Source organism: Cupressus sempervirens, chromosome 7 (assembly GCF_028749045.1).
Source record: "Cupressus sempervirens isolate cs-2001-9-10 chromosome 7, ASM2874904v1, whole genome shotgun sequence".
NCBI classification, from domain to species: domain Eukaryota; kingdom Viridiplantae; phylum Streptophyta; class Pinopsida; order Cupressales; family Cupressaceae; genus Cupressus; species Cupressus sempervirens.
The window spans coordinates 527,360,006-527,379,627 of NC_143124.1; the positions used below are offsets into that span (position 1 = coordinate 527,360,006).

At 33.1% G+C, this 19,622-nt stretch overlaps 1 protein-coding gene across 1 annotated transcript in view; it reads left to right on the top strand.

Moving 5' to 3' along the window:
- Nucleotides 1–19,622, top strand: part of CLUB (TRAPP II complex TRAPPC10/CLUB) — a 259,180-nt gene that overhangs the window by 56,389 nt on the left and 183,169 nt on the right. Inside the window, exon 3 of the mRNA XM_089791885.1 lies at nucleotides 3,256–3,437. Coding sequence (XP_089648011.1) covers nucleotides 3,256–3,437 — 182 coding nt within the window. The remainder of the gene's footprint in view (nucleotides 1–3,255; nucleotides 3,438–19,622) is intronic.

Below are 19,622 nucleotides of genomic sequence, written 5' to 3' on the forward strand. Positions count from 1 at the left end.
ATTTTTGGTGGTCTGATATCAGTCACTGAGGATTATTGTGAATTTCATCTTAGCAGTGTGTTGTTTTCTTTTAGTGTCAGATTCTCAGCTGTATGTTTTCCTTGGCATTCAGCGAGTGTGGCTCAGATGTCGAGGCACTGTATATGGTGTTGTCCATTCTATCTCTAAAAGGGATGATTTTCTTAGAGCCTATCATGCACGACTATCAGTGTATATGTAGCCTTCATGCATTGTGATGAGTCAAGGAGGAGTTTTTCCTATATTGTGAGTATTCAAGTTTCAGTTTATCATCATCATTCTGTGTGAACTATAATTGCATTCATAAAGGGGTGTGGAGTCTAGTATTTGTGAATTATACTCAAACTCATTCATTTTTCAATAAAGTGATTTTTTTTTATTGTGGCTGGGTTTTTCCCTTGAGGGTGGTTTTCCTAGGGTAGCTCTGGTGTTATTGTGTTTTCTTATATCTGTTATTTGCTTTTATGCTATTTTGGTTAGAAATTCAACAGAGCAAAACCATGGAGATAAGATAAGATAAATTTATTAATGTCCAACAAGAGACCACATATAGATCCAAGGGACTGGAGAGAGTATAACAGGGCCGCAGCTACCAAAGGGAGCACCAAATGGTGTTTACGGAGACACAAACAAACAAGAACAAAAAAAATCAAAGGTAGAGAACAAGTTGTTGGCAATTTGGCTAAGGATAGATGTTAGAGTTGTCATTAATGGCACATAATGCATTTAGTTAGATAGCCAAGTCAGAGGATAAGTTTGGTCGAAGAGTACTTAGAAACTTGTCTAAGGCAGTTTACAGTCATACAAATTTGTTTGGAGAGTTTCACAGAAGACATATTATGTTATGCAGGCTTAATAGAAGGTAGTATGGACATCATAGATGATGTGTGCAAGGCTGCTAAAGTTTTTGTTATTATTTGGCTATGTTTTTGGAAGTTTTTCAGTGACAGGGTGAACAACACATAACTAGGCAAGAGTCAGAATACTGAGTTTTGGTTAAGGATTATTTTGACAAGTCAAATAATTGCTTGACAATGTTGAGCCGGCATGTTAAAGGCTAAATCTTACATGACAGAATTTAATAGTAGCGTGTGCAAAAGGATAAGGCCAACAGTTCAAAGTTTTTGGTATAAAGGACGATCTTCTTGTTTAGTGAAGTTGCCAAGTATCGTAATGATATGATTGATATACGCGCACTTTGTATGTACTATGTAGAAGCAAATTTGATAAGCAGTGCAGAGCAGACTGTTGTATGCATGGAACTACAAAGACAAATCAGATATTGAAGATATCAATAGTCAAGGTCTTGTATGTATTCATATAACTTGTAAAGTTGTATATGCATGTCTTGTATTTTGTACTGTAATCACAACTCCTAACCAGATTGAGACTTCTAACGAGGCCTAGTCCTATCGTAAGGACATATACACTATATGAATGTTATAGACTCCTAACAGGGTGAATGTCTTTCACAAGATACTTTTGATTAGTGGATCACTATGTGGGTACCATCCCCACCGGGGTTTTCCTTGACCGGGGTGTTATGAGTTTCTTTATGTTGTGCATGGTTTTACTTTTCAATTTACTGATCTATGCAAGTTTAAGATTTATTAATGATATCCATAGTTGGGCAGAAAGTTTGTTTAAAGTGCATAATTGATTCACCCATAAGTATTCAAAACACTGCATTATCACCTCCAATAAACCTTGGTATCTGCTAAGTCTTTGCTGAGTTGATGATGATTTTTTATCAATTTGAAAGTTTTGGGTTTTTCGATTACTCTTTGAGTTTGATTTTGAGAACTATGGAAGACAATGCTTTCATCATTCTACCATTTGAGCTTGGAATTGGAGGAGGAGGTCTAAGTAATAGCAATTGGACTGACATCTCAGGTGCACTCTTCTTTGACCATCCTTGGTTCTAAAATATTTTCACAAACTCTAAATGATAGTTTTCTTATACTTGTTTGATGTGAATTGCTTCTTGTAAAATTAGTGGAGATGTGAAAATCCCACACTTGGATTTGTGTTAATGACACCAAAGTTCCAAACATTGTTTGCACATTGGTCCTTTTCTATTTACAAATTTTTGCAGGGTACCTAATAGATAAAAAAGTTTTGCGGTGCCTTGAAATAGAATCTTTAGGCAATTGAGAATATATATTTGCCCCCTACTGTGTTGTTGCAGTGGAAGATGTGAAGCTGTGAGTGGTGTTGCTTTGGTTCCAACACCAACTTACACTCGACCTAGTGAGGTTGTTCTGATAGTTCTTCATTTTGAAGCATGATAAGAATGAATGTGGCTTCTTGGAGGACTCCTAATATGTCAATAGGAGCAACGAGCTGGTGGAGTCAAGCCACTTCTTTATGTGGCAAGCCGCATTTGCTTATGGAATAATTGAATTAGTCATAAAGATATCTGCTAGACATACGGATATATCTGTTTATATATGTAGGTCAGTACACACAAATTAGTTATGCAGAGAGTTATAATTAGTCAGAATGTTGTCCTATTTTTTGTGTGCATTTCTGATTGATACAGTTTCCTATACCTTCTTGTTGTTCATTAAGACTACTTAATATTATTACGATATATCCTAGGATCAATTGACTGCTGGTGTTGGGGGGAGGTGTACATAGATTGCAGAGACGAAAAGTAATGCATTCGTAAAATAACAAGGTTGATGTTTTGCCTGATCCTTGTTATTCATGAAATCCTGTTATTGCATAATTTTTTGACCTTCAAAGTGACTCAAATGATTAAAAGTTGTGCTTTTGCAAACTGGCCTTTGTTTTGAATGGGTTGTCCTTTTTTACTCAAATAGAATATTCCCTGTTCGAGACCTTTGTCCTCCATAGTATTTTTTTCTCTCTTTTTGGGAGTTTCACGTGGATATAGTATGACAGTCACTGGCATTTGGTAGCATATTTTCTTTGCTGTACACACTTATTGGGAGGTATTTCATGATACAATATGTACAATACAGTTACTAAAATAAATGATTATCATTTTATAACTTACAAATTCTATCGTCATTTGATTTGTCTGGTAGGAAGATGGTACTGTGTTTGGGAAAGATTTGAATTCACCTCTAAATTGTTTTATGCTGTCAAGTTTATTGTTTTTTTCGTCTTTTTAAGCAACTTCATGGTATTGGCTATCGAATTACATTCAAGCACAACCATGTAAACATGACTACCTCAAATTTCTCTTTTGTTCTTTTGTCTGTCATCCAGGATTTTGATGAGTACAAAACAATACTAAAGCCACGCCTAAAGTTGATTGTTCAAAATGATGATCGGGAGTGGTTTATCGTGTTTGTCTCAAAGGCGTATGTGAGCAACGACCAAGCAAACAAACTGATGAAGAGGGTATACAGTAAGCTTGAAGTTGACTTTAACTCTAAAAAGCGAGACAGGTAAGCCAACATTTGGTATCTTCTGTTTTTTCTCTCATTTGTTTTGTTCATAAAAAATTCAGCTATGCTTTTCTTGGTTTTGAATGTGAAACTGAGCATTCTAGCATATAAAATGGAGTAAACTTTGTTCTCTTATGTACAGATAGCTCATATAATACTGCACTATTAAGAGTGGATGCAAAATAAGCTGAAATTAGTCTTTTTGTTTTTGTCCCATTTTCAAAAGAATAATTAACTCCTAGTTCTTTATGCAATTCCCATGGGTTGCTTTTGGGACCAGGGCATGTCTGATGCTCATCTGATTACTTTCCATTTTAATTTATTCCATTGTCTATAATTTGGTGATGATATACGTAGTGTGCCATCATGCTTAGCATAGTTGACCTCATCATTTATAAGTAAGCTGAGATATTACATTGTTTAGTTCCTGCCATAGGCAGGATACTATAGCATCCATTGGGTGCCATTATTTTAAGTTTGGACCAATCACTTGGATGAGTTATTTCATCCTACTGTTCATCTATAATGTATGAGTTATTTCATCCTACTGTTCATTTATAATGGTTTGATTCCTGACAACAGCTCCTATTTTTATTTAAAACCGTTTTTCTTTTGTGCTATTGGGTTGTAGTTTGAACAGTCATGAGTTTCAATTTGTTTGTTTGCCCCAAAAAATTTAGTTGAACTAAATATTGAGTTTCCAAGCTTATGTTAACCATGTTGATAAAGTTTGCTACAGTGTTGTGATAGGAGAATATTTATTTATAACCCTTAAATTTCTTTTGCCCTCTTTTTGTGCATGCTGTTAGAAAGAGACATGAGTGGACATGTCTTTAAAGTTTAATGCTTAGTCATGTGAGTGTAAAAGAGTCAACTAAAACATTATAGTTAGAGACTTTCGTTGCATAAGTCGTTTTTGCTATGTCACAGATTTCATGGGATATTTAAGCTTTTATTGCATTATACTATTGTTTGACAAAAATCATAATATGAGATTTTTTTCTACAAAAGGCACTGCAGGCCTCTCATTTGTTTGCAGAGTATCAAAATTTTAAATTTTTATTTTCTCAAATCTAATTTCCAAAACAAACTCGACTTAAACAAATAAACATTACTATCAGCAGGAACTAGACGCTATGCATCCTTGTCTTGTTGGCAATCACAAGTGCTTAGTCAACGTTTCAATAACAATGTCTTTTGCAACATTATGACATAATAAAATTCCAACCTGAATCCTATGAAGGATAGTTGGTCTTATAAGGCTTGAATTTGTATCTTGAAATCACATGGCAAGTACACCTTGCCGCAAAGATAGTTTTATTTGAGTGATGAATTTATGTTTGAGAGTTGGGCTCTCGTCATATCTTTGCCTATTAAGAATTGATGAAATTGGATTAGCTGTTTTCAATATTCTTTCAACAAAAAAAAATGAACAACATACATAGGAAACTTGAGAGGTCAAGTGTCAAAGTCAAAAGTCTGGTATGTGCTACTGCTGGGAATTAGATATACCATTCTGTTCATTCTTATGTTACAAACATTTTTTTATAGAATTTCTTTAATTGAAGTCTCTTCTTAGGTCGTTAGAAACAGAAAGAGAAAGTATTATTGAAGTAGAGATCAAATTTCCACAATCTATCATAATTGTTTTCATAAGTTTCTGGATTCAATTGTGTATGTGCTTTTTAGCATCGACGTTTTGGATCACACTCTGTGATCCACCATCAAGAGTGTGATCTGAAACATCGATGCTAAAAAACACATACACAATCGAATCCAAAAACTTATGAAAACAATTATTGAAGAAGTCATGCTGGTCAACTTAAGTATTAAACTAAGTTGCTAGTTTGGGTGCAGGGATAGATGCAAGTACACGAATCAGGTATGTGTGTGGGTGAATGTTTTTAGGGGATTGGGTGTGTATGGGTACCTGTATTTATATTTATGTGTGTAAGTTTTATATATACAAAATACTAAGTTACTTATTCTGTTTCTTATATAGACTCAAATTGGGTTTGGGTTCAACAATTTTTTTACAGTGTGATTTGCTACTGCGGATATATATAGATATTTTCAAATATATATATCTATATGTATATTTATATATTTTATATTTAATCATATTTATATATTTAAATTATGAATTTAAGTATCAGAGAACCCAAACATTGTAATGCCCCGCTTAGAGATCCTTGGAACAAGGACAAACAAAGGGTAATATATATTTTTAAGGTAAGATGCAATAACACAACAACTTACACTAGAAAGCAATGGAAGACTAACATAATCCAAATGCCAAAGATCCCTAAGCGTCACTACTTACCAATTTAGAATAAAAAATCACACGAAAGATAAATACATTTCCTAATATGGTTAAACATACATTTCCATTTCCAACCAACCATAACATAATCAAGATTAGTAAGCAGAGACTCTCAAATGGTCATGCACAAGACAAAGGCTCAACTTTACATCCACTCATCTATTGGACACCATGCTGAAAGACAAATGTTGAACCCTAAAATTCGGTTAAGTCTAAAATCTTGAAGCCCGAAAATTTTCTAGAATCTTTATCTTAACTCTTAGAGGGCTAGAACCTATCTCAAATGGATCGTCACATATTTAAAATATATCTTAAGTATAAGAAAGAAGATACTTATACTTAAACGATATATTTTATACAAGTTAAACTGATCTATTTTGATCCAAGAAGATGTAGGACCCAAAAGGGTACACAAAAGTACAAATTGTATCTTCTCAAAGTGCATAAAACCACTGTTTGTCATGTGAGAAAATAGCCTAAAAGCTTGCACAAGTCGGGATTGACTCCTATGCCAGTATTGCCTACGAACCAGATGAGATGCATTTCCAGGTTCGCGCGAGACAACAAAAGTTTGCGCAAGAGTTTGCTTGGCCAAGCAACAAATTACTTCTGTTGCGTGAGAAATTGCTCTCCCATGCGACAACAAAAGGACAACCACTCTAGAAAGCATAAAAGGAAGCATGGAAAGATAAAACCTCCACACTGGGGAGTACCAAAACCACCAAACTCAAGGAGTAAACACTCGAGAGCATCAATAGACATAAGGATGATCAACATACCTCACATAACGTTATACTAATCTAATCCATGATAATCGACATCCTTTAAGTAAAGCATGTACATAAGCAACATCACAATGAAAGGAAAGAACAAGCATAAAAAGAAACCAAACTAAAACAATTGTGCTTGTTTCTTCCCTACCATAATGGCATCATGAGACCTCAAGGGCCCTAACCATACCCCCGAGCATGAAATCTCAACTTGCCAACAAGATCGTTGGTGTTACCTTAAGAGATCTATCTTACTAATAACCACCAATAAACATCACGCGAACAAATACATCTAACATGCTAATCTACCAATAGCATCACTAATCCATTGCAGTGGTAAGAGCATCATATAAGCAATAAGATCTAACATTATGATAAGGGAATGTAATAAGTAAACATAGTAAGCATCATCTAAAATTTGATATCCAATGCATCCAAAGTAGAGCATAAATCACAAGGAAACATACTTCGGATACACCAAAGTACTAAATGAACATCGAACATCAGCCTCAAACAAGAAGTAGACCATCTCTGTACACTGGTCCCCAGCAGTGGTATAGGTAGCTAAGCCTCCCAACCATGTCGTATCTGTATCCCCACACCCGCCATGCTTATGGAGATAATGACCCGACCACAATCACATATGATAATCACCCATGGCTAACACACAGGCCAAGCAGATTATGATACCAACATCTGTATGATCAAGAAGATAATGCAGTACAACAGTTCATTGGTCAGACCCACTAAGGATAACTATGTTGGGACTCTAGTGGAGTGTCATTACTTGCCATCGAGTAGCACAAGTACTTCGAGTCTTTGATCAACTCCCTCAGGAGGCTAGATGTGGAATGTATCTTCAATTGACTCACTTAAGATACTGTGTCTTCAATCAACTTCCTTAGGAGGCTAGACACACACCTTCGATCAACTCCCTCGCGAGGCCTGGTGTTCCATAATCTTATCTTTCATTATGTTTATTTACCCATTAGTTAAATTTGGTTTTCACTTATTAGAGCCTATTTATGTTACCTTGTTGGCCATTTTTGGGCCAGGGTACATGAGAGAAGCCACTCCACACGTCTTCCCTACATACCCATGCTCATTACACGATAAGTGCCCATAGGCAATGCAAGTTCCCAACCCAACCCAATGAACAATCTCTCCACTGGCCTAAATCCGGGAGTTCGGATCTTGCAATATCCCGTCATATGCACATGCACATGCTCATGTGTGGGCACAACCATCCACACCAAATAAATGCTAAGAAGGGTTGGATATGAGAAGCCACTCCACACGTCTTCTCTACATACCCATGCTCATTACATGATAAGTGCCTGTAGGCAATGCAAGTTCCCAACCCAACCCAATGAACAATCTCCCCACTGGCCTAAATCCGGGAGTTCGGGTCTTGCAATATCCCGTCATATGCACTTGCACGTGCTCATGTGTGGGCACAACCATCCACACCAAATAAATGCTAAGAAGGGTTGGATATGAGAAAACAAGAAACACTAAGTGTAATTCTCTAGAAGTTTCCCTCTTTCCAATACAATAATTACTTGCACTTCTAGAAAATTAAATTAATTAAATATAAAGTCACCTTTGGATTTATTTATTTATTGACAATAATTTAATTTATTTCTCCTTATTTCTCCACTTAGCCTTCGGAGAATGAAAAGCTAAGAACTCCATTGAGGGTCTAAAAGATGGGGGACATTACATATCCTCTTCATTATAAATTCCTTTCTTGTATTGTGTCAAGTTTTCACCAAGGACATGTAAAATGGCTGTCCAAGGTCTTTGGGAAATACTTTTGGTCCTTTGAATTCGATACTATCCATACATCTCATGGCTTGTATAAGAAGTTTTTCTGGCTCTATGGTGATGGCAAGCAATGTCTAGATGAACACATCAAGGGTTTATAAATTGCTTATGAAGTTTTGGGAGTCAAATATGAACACTTCTTTATGAGATTATTCATTGGGACTCTACAAGGAGTTAGTCCAAGTTAGTTTAGTTTTCCCTCTTTATTCTCATAGCCTCTGCCCTATATATATGAGGATGCTCATTGTAAATAATTATCTTTTGACAATACAACAGAACTTTGCCAGTTTGGGAAATACTCTAAAGCTTTGATTTTGTGGTGCTAATCATATTGTAATCAATAAAAGAAGCAAGTTGCTTTTACTATTTGTATTGGAACAATTGTTATCTGATGACATTAGCTTGAGTTGATTGTGAGTTATGTGGTATTTAAAAGGAATTCAAACTTGACCTTTTAGTCTTTGAGCTGCTTATTGTCTTTGGAGTTAATATTACATATTCAAACTAGATATAACTTGTAGTCTTTGAGCTGTAGTTATATTTCATCTTTGTTCTTGAAAATTGTAATTACTTAGGTACAATTTTTGAACTTCTATGTGTGTCTTGATTACTAGCTCTGTTAGATTGTATGTGAACGTTTATTGTAAGAAAGGATCATCTATTCTGAAGAAATAAAATATGATAAAGGAAAGAGCACCTATTTTGAGAATAGAAGATGGTAAAAGTGACACCCTATTGCTAGTGTAGTGTAAATAATCTTAGTTAAGTCTTAGTTGTTTTCAATAGCAATAAATAGTGAGAGCCTCCCCTTACAAAGATAATGAGCCTCATCATCTTTGTCCTCCTCACTCTTAGTGCCCTCATCCTCCTCAATGTCATCTAATCCCCCTATGAATCCAACCTTCTCCATAGCCAGACTATCCAAATCACAGATCTCATCGCCTGTGAACAATGCAGTCTACTCTTATGATGTCCAATCATAGTAGGGATCTATGCGATCTAAATCAAGTGGACATGCTGCTGCTAACTCTACCTTTCTTATGTGCAATTTAAGGTTATAATGCACATAAACAAGGTCATTGAGGCGTCTTTGTGCTAACTTGTTCCTCTCTTTTGTGTGACTAACTTCAAATAAGCTCCAGTTGTGCTCACAACTAAATGTGCTACATGGTTGACATAAAATGTGAGGGCAAGTTTTTGTAGATTTGGAACATTTCCACCCCAATTTCGCTACCAAGCATTTGCAAGATCAATGGTAAAGAGTTAGAAAGCAAAGTGAAAACATATTTTAGTAACTTAGTTTTTATCTACTTATCATGCATGCAAAAGACACCAAAAATCCAAATATTATGCTTGGGGTTTGAGTGTTTCTCTTTTTGCCAAGCCTGAAGAGGATAGCTTTCCCATTGGATTCTAATACACTTCTGTCTTGGCCACAATGAGGTCTCTCACCTTAACCTTAGGTACCATGTGATATCTCCATTTTGACATATAAATTAAATAATAAATAAGTATTATATATAAAGTAATATTAATAATAATATTAAAATAATAATATTTTATAAGTAATATTATATTATAATCATATAATAATATCATATTATATATATCGCATTATAATAGCAATATGGAAGTACGAAATGAATGAAAGGATAATCTAATATAATTATAAATAAATAATGATATTATATATTTTAATATAGAAACACTATATTAATAAAGTATTATAATATAATAATATATAGAGTTGATATATTATTAAAATAATATATACTATAATAATATAATAGATCTTATGATATTAATTAATATAACTAAACTTGTTAATATAAATATATAATTAATATAATTATATTATTATTAATATAATATAATTATTATAATGAAAGGACATGACTCTTTGAAATACACACACATACACATGTATATAGAATATCAAGCAATGAAAGGCATATCATATTGAATATTATCAAATTTATACAAATAAAAAGGGGAATAAGTAAATGTCCTGAAACAGGACATTACAAGTGTTATCAAAGCCGTCTTCCTGCCAACCTGTGAAACTATATCAGAAATAAATCCACAGAAGATTTAATTTGAAAGAGAAGATTTTTGATATTATATTTTCTCGCCAAAATAATTTATCCATATATTAGTCGCACGAGGAAGTTGTAAGGAGTCTGGGTGAATTGCCACAATGCCAAATTTGGATGCAGTAATTATTTGCAACACTAAATCTACAGGTAATGTTCGAGCACCATCAGCGAGACATTAGTGGGTCAATAGTGATTAAAAATCTGTGTACTCGATTAGCAATCAAATCAAATATTTGTCGTGAATACTAATAAGAATACCTGGTACTATCTAAATATCGCAAATAAATAGAGATTGAAGGAGACATGCTAAAAATGATCAATAAACATATCTAATCGAATAATAAATAAGGAGAAGTTGTGTAAAAGATAAATATTCCTTGGCGACAAACAGGGAAGTATCAAAATCATTTTTTAAGCATTGAGTGGCTGCGGTGTAGTATGAGCATTGGCACGTAGCATATCAGTGATAAAGGAAGACTAAATGATAAAGCATTGAGAACATATCAATGTTATTTGTTTGGCATTTGAGAATAGTTGGACTACCAAACTATTCTATTTACCTTATAAACTCAGCAATCACTTTATCATTCGGTCACGTAACAAGATTGGTAGAAGTCTCAAATAAAAGGAGTTGAATAAGAGGGAATAAAAATAGAAACGGAGGAGGTAGATTCCACGTGAAAAAAATTAGATGGAGAATATTAGAATGAGGTTAGCAAAAAGCCAAAATTGTAGGGTGGTCTATACATGAATGAGGTAAGTATATCTATGGAAACTTTTAAAATGTACTTTGGTAGATAGAAATTGAAAATTATGAATTTATACGTATATAATTGAAAGGTAAATTTTATATATGGGTTAATACATATCTAAATATTTTTCTTCGCTCGTTTAATGGTGCGCTTACTTTAATTATCATTTTCTGGAGATAGGGTTATATCGCATTCCAGTATATGTTGACTTGATACTTTTATGCTCTGCATCTAGGGCAATTTATGAGAAAGCATATTAAGTTTCACTATTGTGATTTGAAATATTCAATTCTGTGGTGCTCTATGGTGTTTAGCAGGTTTTATTAATCTTTTGTATTCGTCTAGAGGATTTGATGCAGCTATTAATAATGTTTCAATCCCTTCTTAGCTCGATGAATGATTCGTTAAGCTTTGGATTAAAGTTTTAGATTAGGGTTCTTCTCCTTTCGGTTAGGGTTTTGTAGTTTGTGTTGAGTTGCTACAGATTGATAGTACAGATCCAAAGCTTAGATTAAAGACTCTATTGGGTTTCCCTATTATCAGCTTTGAGAATGGATGATAGGAGGGTGTTAGGATTGTCTGTTTCCTCTTTGAAACAAAGCAGATTTTGAATGGAGATTTGGGTGGTTTTGTATCTTGCTGGCAGTTGGCTCTGAACTTGGATCTGGTGTTGATGGTAATCTATTTATAATTTGAATCTAGATTGAATGTTTTATTGAGGCCCACAAAGGATTTTTTAGGGTTTATCGTACTGTTTAGACTAGGCTTAGTTGTTTAATATATCATGATAATACAATACAGGGAGTCTATTTTAGTCAATTCTTGTCATAGTTTAGTGGTATAGTTTTTTGATGGACATCCAATACAGAGCATTCTATTTTTTAATGATGGTAGTCTTTATCTTTGAGTATAGGATTTTTGCAACTCTCGGTACCCTTGTAAGGTGGTAAATTAATTTTTTGTTTATATCGTCATCTAACCTTGTTGATTGATCAAGCTTAAAAGGAGGGATGATTGCTCTGATCAAGAGGTTTATGAGCACATAGGCGGTACTCAACTCCAGTTTATGTGAATTCTAATAAATGTATGGATAATTTGTAACCAAAACGGATATTATTTGGTAGGGGTATGCCCCTCTTTATGCTGTAATCTTGATAATGTATCTAAATAGGACATGATCTCACTGGGGTATGCCCCTTTTAAGTTGTAATTATAAAAGACATTTGTCTCGAGCTAGACTGAAGGTTTTCTTCTCCGTTCTTTCCTACCAGTGCCCATTTGAATGAAGTCAAGCTAATGTAACTTATTTATTTGAATTAATAAAATTAATCAAAGCCTCGGCCGTTTACCAATCAAAAATAAAATAAAATACATATCTAAATATAGAGTAAATAGATATTTAATAATTGTCAAATAGTAAATAAAATATTGTGAAAACATAGAATAATATTATATTTTAATTATATAATGTTCACAAAAATTGAGTAATTGGTGTTCTTATGATAATGATAGAGATTTACAATTCTTTTAGTTCGAATAAATATAATCTAAAAATCAAGTAAGATCATATAAGGATAATTTACAATTAAATAATGATTGAATATAATTAAGTTTTCAAAATTCTAATATTGAATTCTGAGTGAGATTATTTTTCAATCATTATCACAAATAATGTTGTTAAATAAGACTTATTAAATTATTTAAGATAATCATCTTCCAAGATAAGATAAGGCCGGTGGTGGAATGAGTTGGGTGACACCATTCAGAGGTATTAGGTAAGGCCTGCAATATTAGGCATTGGGCTACATCATCCAAGGGTACTAGGTAAGGCCTACGTTGGTGCGAATACCTCGGGGTACATCATACAAAGGTACTATCTTGGAGATGATGATCAGAGAGAGATAATAATAAGGGAGAACGGTGAGGCCCATGATTGGGTAACAGGGCACCCTATTATGGTTTCTCCTCCCATACTCAGGAAACGATAAGTTAATATTATAATGAACTATACTTTTGATTGACAAGTCATTGTAAGATCAAATTTCTCTAAATTGAGACTATAAATACCTTGTCAGGGGATTAATATAAAGAAATCCTAAAGGAGAAAATTTATATATAAATGTGTACTAATGATATTTTGTGGTTGCAGGTTCACAATCAAGGAATTGCATAATGTGTGTATTGTGTGTCTACATCGTGTATGCTTCGTATCTTCATCTGTCTACATCGTGTATGCTTCATGTCTTCATCTGTCTACATTGTGTATGCTTCGTGTTTTCATGCATTCATGTGACTACTTTGTGTTTGCTTCGCATTTTCATTCGTTAAAGATGTATATCTCATAAATCTTTAGGTCTTTTGTATGCAAATATGTTTTGCATCTATGAAGGAGCTTGTGTATGATTTTGCTTGAGGACAAGCAAATTTGAGAGGGGAGGATTGTGATATCCCCATTTTGACATATAAATTAAATAATAAATAAGTATTATATATAAAGTAATATTAATAATAATATTTTATAAGTAATATCATATTATAATCATATAATAATATCATATTATATATATCGTATTATAATAGCAATATGGAAGTACGAAATGAATGAAATGATAATCTAATATAATTATAAATAAATAATCATTTTATATATTTAACTATAGAAACACTATATTAATAAAGTATTATAATATAATAATATATAGAGTTGATATATTATTAAAATAATATATATTATAATATAATTATTAATATAATATATATTATGATATTAATTAATATAACTAAACTTGTTAAAATAAATATATAATTAATATAATATAATTATTATTATGAAAGGACATGACTCTTTGAAATTCACACACACATATATAGAATATCAAGCAATGCAAGGCATATCATATTGAATATTATCAAATTTATACAAATAAAAGGGGAATAATTAAATGTCTTGAAACGGGACATTACAGACCATCTTTTGCTTGCAATCAATGGAGCCCTCCATGACCTCTCCATTGGGATCCCGATAGGATGGAGAGAAGCGAAAACAAGGGTTGAGGAAGTACCCCACCGCATAGATAAGTTGGTGGAGCTGATTGTTTCATCTCCTATCAATAATTTCCCATTTGGGGTCAAATTTTAAGGTGTCCCCTTTTAGTGATATTTTTGGCCCTATTCATAGCCTCAGAAAGATACCCCATTGGGGTTTGCTCCCCATCTACCAAGCCAAGAACTTTAACCAAGGACTCCATCACCTACAATTGAAAACTATACAATTTTTATCATTAATTAGAGACTAGAGTTAGAAATTAATAATGAAAGACTTGATTACTGAATATAACAAACGTAAATATTCAACTTTTGAAGCTTCCAAATTACCTTTACTATTTTAAGTGACTATCAAAGACAATGTATGCAACACTTTGTCCATCAGGCTTTTTTGAATAGCTTGAGTCTAGCCATTGTGGACTCACAAACAATCACTTCAAAGGATTCAAAAAACTAATAACACTTTGCAACGTTAAAAAAATTGTTGCAAACCTTGTGGCAGCAAGTCCAACCAACTCCTTCCCATGGGTGAATTCTCCCATCAAGTGGACAACCCAAGGGTGATCCTAGATATTTTTTTAATCTTTCTGGCATCTTCTACAACCGGTCTCACCTAATCCAATTTTCCTATGTTCTTCAAAAGAAGGACAGCGACATGTGCTGCACAAGGAGGCCAATAAAGTGTGCTGTACTTATCTTGGAGGATCCTACCCACTGCCACATATGCTGCTGCATTGTTGGTTATTATTTGCACCACATTAGCAACCCCTGCCTCCATCATAACTTTCTCTAACATTGGAGCCAATGTTTCAGCTGTCTTTATCTTGTTCAAGGCATCCAAGGATTTCAAAAAGATCACTTAATCCTTGCAAGAAACCAAAATATTGATGATGGTATGATTTCTTCCATTCGTCCATCCATTTAAAATTATAGTGCAGCCAAATTGTTTCCATTGTAATCTTTGGTCTTCTACCACATCTTTGGCCATAGAAACAAAACCTCTGAGAAACCTACAAGCATGAAATAAAATGAACATTAAGTACACAATTTTGATTTTAAAAAACTTATATTAAACAAAAATAAGTAAATTAGGCAAGAGCCTACAATACAATGGTAACTTGTGAGCCTCTCATGTGGGAGGCCTTGGGTTTGAGTCTACTTGAGCTTACCGCATAATACTAGTTAATTAAAATTTCAATAAATAATAATAATCAATCTAGGCTTTGGCCCATTAGCTATAAAACATTTTAAAAAAAAACAAGTGAACTAATCTCCTAATCAAGTCTTAAAGGTAGGCGCCTTGTAGCCCTTTTCTGCCATAGTAATTTGTGCAAAAAATTCAACTAATAGAGACTAGTTGAAACATTGAATGGGATGTTGTAAAAAAACCAAAAATCGCCACATTGAATGTCAACTTGCTAATGCACATTGTTGTTCTATGTAGTACCTCTAGTGATGGTTGTGCTCCAGGAGTGTTTTTGTGCACAAAAAACCCATCCATAGAAGATGTGTGTGGCAATGGTCTACTAGAATTACCAGAAGTGGAAGCCATGGAGATGGTAGATTTGCAGATCATTGTTTCATTATGAAATGATCATTATTGTAGCAAAATCTAGATTCTAAACAAGTGATGGGGATTGTTAAATAATAAACTATTCTTAAAAAGGAGAGAGTATGAGTCTTGAGATACCTTGCAATTCAAAAATGACTGCCCTCATGGCCTATTTTGCCCTTTCCCTTTGCAACTTTTCCTCGTCTTGGGCACATAATGAGGCATTCATCTCTCTCTTTTTCAGCTGTGGTGAATAGACAATCTCCTGTTCATGCTTTACCATCCCTCTAAGGTGGTATTTCAAACTAGATATGCCTTAACTAATACTTTATTCACATTTTTTGCATATTACAGTATTATAGTCGGGTCCTTCAAAAGCATATTTCCATGCGTTGTCTCTAATCGCTTCAGGCCACCTTCCTACATATCCTGATGGACGTGCATCTATTGGAGCAATGAAAGACCCAGTTGCAGAGACATCCATATTTGCCATTTTGACGAAGAATCAACCTACATGTCACATACAAACTAAGGGTACAAATCTAGAATTTTAAAAACAAGCTAAGTTAGTTTAAAACTTTAGATTAATTGTAACATAGCTGAAACTCGAAAGAAAAAACAGGAAAAAGTGTCAGTTTATGAATTTTTTAAGAAAAGATGAAATATTTGAGAAAACTATGAAACATTTGCAAAATTTGCCAAAAATTGGAGTAAGATCTTAGTTATTACCTTCTAAAAGGAGATAGAGTAGATTGGAAATGGTATGATAGTGAACTTGGATATGGTGGTAAAACAAAAGAGAAGGAATCTTGAAAACTTACTTGTGAATCTGAAGTTGCATGAAAAATCTCTTCAAATCTGCTCCAAATTCACAACTAATTAATCTAGATGGCTGCAAACAATGCTTTATGTCCTCCCAAACCTTTCTGTCCTATCCAAATTTGCTCTTATAATGAAAAGAAATAAATATGGCCTCTTGCTGGGTCGTTGCAATCCCTTAAATTGGTGTGGGCGATTATTTTCGGCATTCCGCAAGATTTGGGCAAGTTATCGCCGAGATTTAGGCAAGTTATCGGTGATAAATAGCAACTTTTCTAGGGCGATATTTTTGGCAATACCTTTATGAGTTTTTGCATAGAGACAAACTTCTCGTGATAAGATTACTCGGCGATAAGTTGAACTATGGTTGAAATTACTAATTTTACAACTGGTTGAATCAAGTTAATTGCATATCTTGAAATTACTATGATTGGACTGACCTCAGAGTATGAATTTGGACATTTTTTTGGAAATGGTTTACCTCACCTTGTTAGGACAAAGATGAACACTTAGTGTAGAATGGGATGCACCGATTCATCTTCCTAATTATCCATGGGTGCAAAAGACTAGGAAAGGAATGGGACCATGGGTAGTATGCAATGTAATGACAATCCCTCTCTTTGGGATGCCCAATGAACAAGGGATGATCATATATTCACAATGTTGTATGTTATATGTTTATAAAAATGGAGTGATTGCCCAATCTTGTTGATCATATCTATCATTGCTCCTTTAGCATATGAATAGAGATTAAAAATTTAATTCTTTGAAAGAAGGGACTTTAATAATTTTATTGATCATTAGAATATTATTATTATTATTAAATACCCTAAATAGTGTTTCAAATAGGAGAGACGACAGTTCTTTCCTCCCAAAATTGCTTTCCCTCAAGCAATTCTAAGTTTTGCACAAACCTTTTAATATATTAAACTATTAGTTAGAAATTTTTATGTATATAAAAAAAATGGTTTACAATTTTTCAAAGGAAATATTATAATGGTTCCAATAGCATATGTTGAGATCATGTCTTTGGGTTCATTCTTCCATTCTAGATTTGTCAAATTTTATAGGCATGAACAAAACATACACGTTGTTAGATCTCTTGGAATATAGTTATTCCTTGTTTTATATTTATCTTGTAGGATGACAAGATCATGCTTTGATACCACTGGAATGTCCCCACTACTAAGGTTAGTTTGGGACGAGGAATACTTGCAAAATAAATGTTAGAATTTAAATAATAATAAAACTAATCATGCTAGCCTACCCTCTATCCTAGTCCCAACCTTAAAGACGTCTCCATAATAGGATTGATAACCCTCTTGAGGATCCTTAGGTCCTCGATTATTTCTTTGTCTTCTATGAAGTCCTCTCTTTAAGGTCCTTCTTGGAACAAATATTCTCTATCTAGGTCCCTTATCACATATGCATATGTTAACATCAACAGAATGTTCCGGTCTTATAAACCATAGTAAGATCACTCTCTTCTAAAAAAGGACTCTCTTGATCTTAAAACATTAACCATATTAATATCACTCTATTGCCTTGTAAGGGAGTCTCTTGATCTTAATTCATTATCCATTAAGTCATGTAGACTATCCATTTAGAATTCCACTTTTATATATACATAAATACATATATGTCATAAAAATAATACATGAACATATATAAATTTAAATGTAATTTAATAACAAAATTATAAACTTACCTTCCTTACCTTCTTCTTGTGTAGTTAAGTCGATTCCATAATGAATATTTCTTAATATATATTAACTCCCTCCATATTCAAATTTATTTACTCTCCACCCTATATTAAATCCTTTTGTGAAATTCCACTCAAAGTTTAAATCTCTTTTATTGCCTTATCTTATTCTCCCCCATAATAATAATTATCTTTATTATTTATCAAATATGTAAGAAATGGGTCTTCAATACTTCCCTTACTGCCTTCTAATTATTCTTGCCTCCCTTAATTTTCATGTTTGCTGCAACATATTCTTTAAAGAGATTATAATTCTTTTCTTTTGGAACAATGAGATTTTAATAATTTATATGTTGTCTTAGTAGAAACTTTCCTTAATATCGCCTTTTCTTCCCTATATTCTCTTCTTTCTACATGACTTTCATTTCCCTTTAGGACTCTTCCATGCCCACTCATTTTGTGGTTAATAATAAAACGTGCCCTTTTATTAATGTGGGCTGATTACTTCATTTTAGTCACTTTAACTTTATATTGTTTTATTTTATTATTAGTTTCTGTGTTGATTATTATTAGTTTATATTTGTTAAGTATTATTAATATTTATTAATAGTAAATATTATTGAATGAAATATATTTGTTTATAATTAGATGCTATATGTTGATAATTATTAAGTGTTACTAATATTTATTAGTAGTGAATATTGCTTAATGAAATGTATTTGTCTAAATCTTTTAACAAAGATTAATGCTAATGTCTCTAAAATTTATATTGAGTTTTGTTAAATCCACAAACTTGGATTGCCTTCATATTGTCTTCATAATGATGATAGAAGATATTAGTCATCAACTTCGTTGTCTTTTCTATATGACATGTTATAGATCAATGTATTATGATCATATATTCACAATGTTGTATGTTTATGAAAATGGAGTAATTGTCCAATCTTGTTGATCATATCTATCATAGCTCCTTTAGCATATGAATAGCTAAAAATTTGATTTTTTGAAATAAGGGAAGTCAATAGTTTTATTGATCATTAAAATATCATTATTATTATTAAATAGCCTAAATAGTGTTTCAAATAGGGGATATGACACATAGTAGGGTCACTCAGAATGAACCCTCGAGGCATAGGACTAGGTCTAAATGAGATTTTGTTTTGAAGAGCTTACTACCTTTGAGTGGAAGCATAAGTGGTGGTATAGGGTGGTTTGAATAAAATATGAAATGGACACTCCTAGGATATATATATATATATATATATATATATATATATATATATATATATATATATGAAG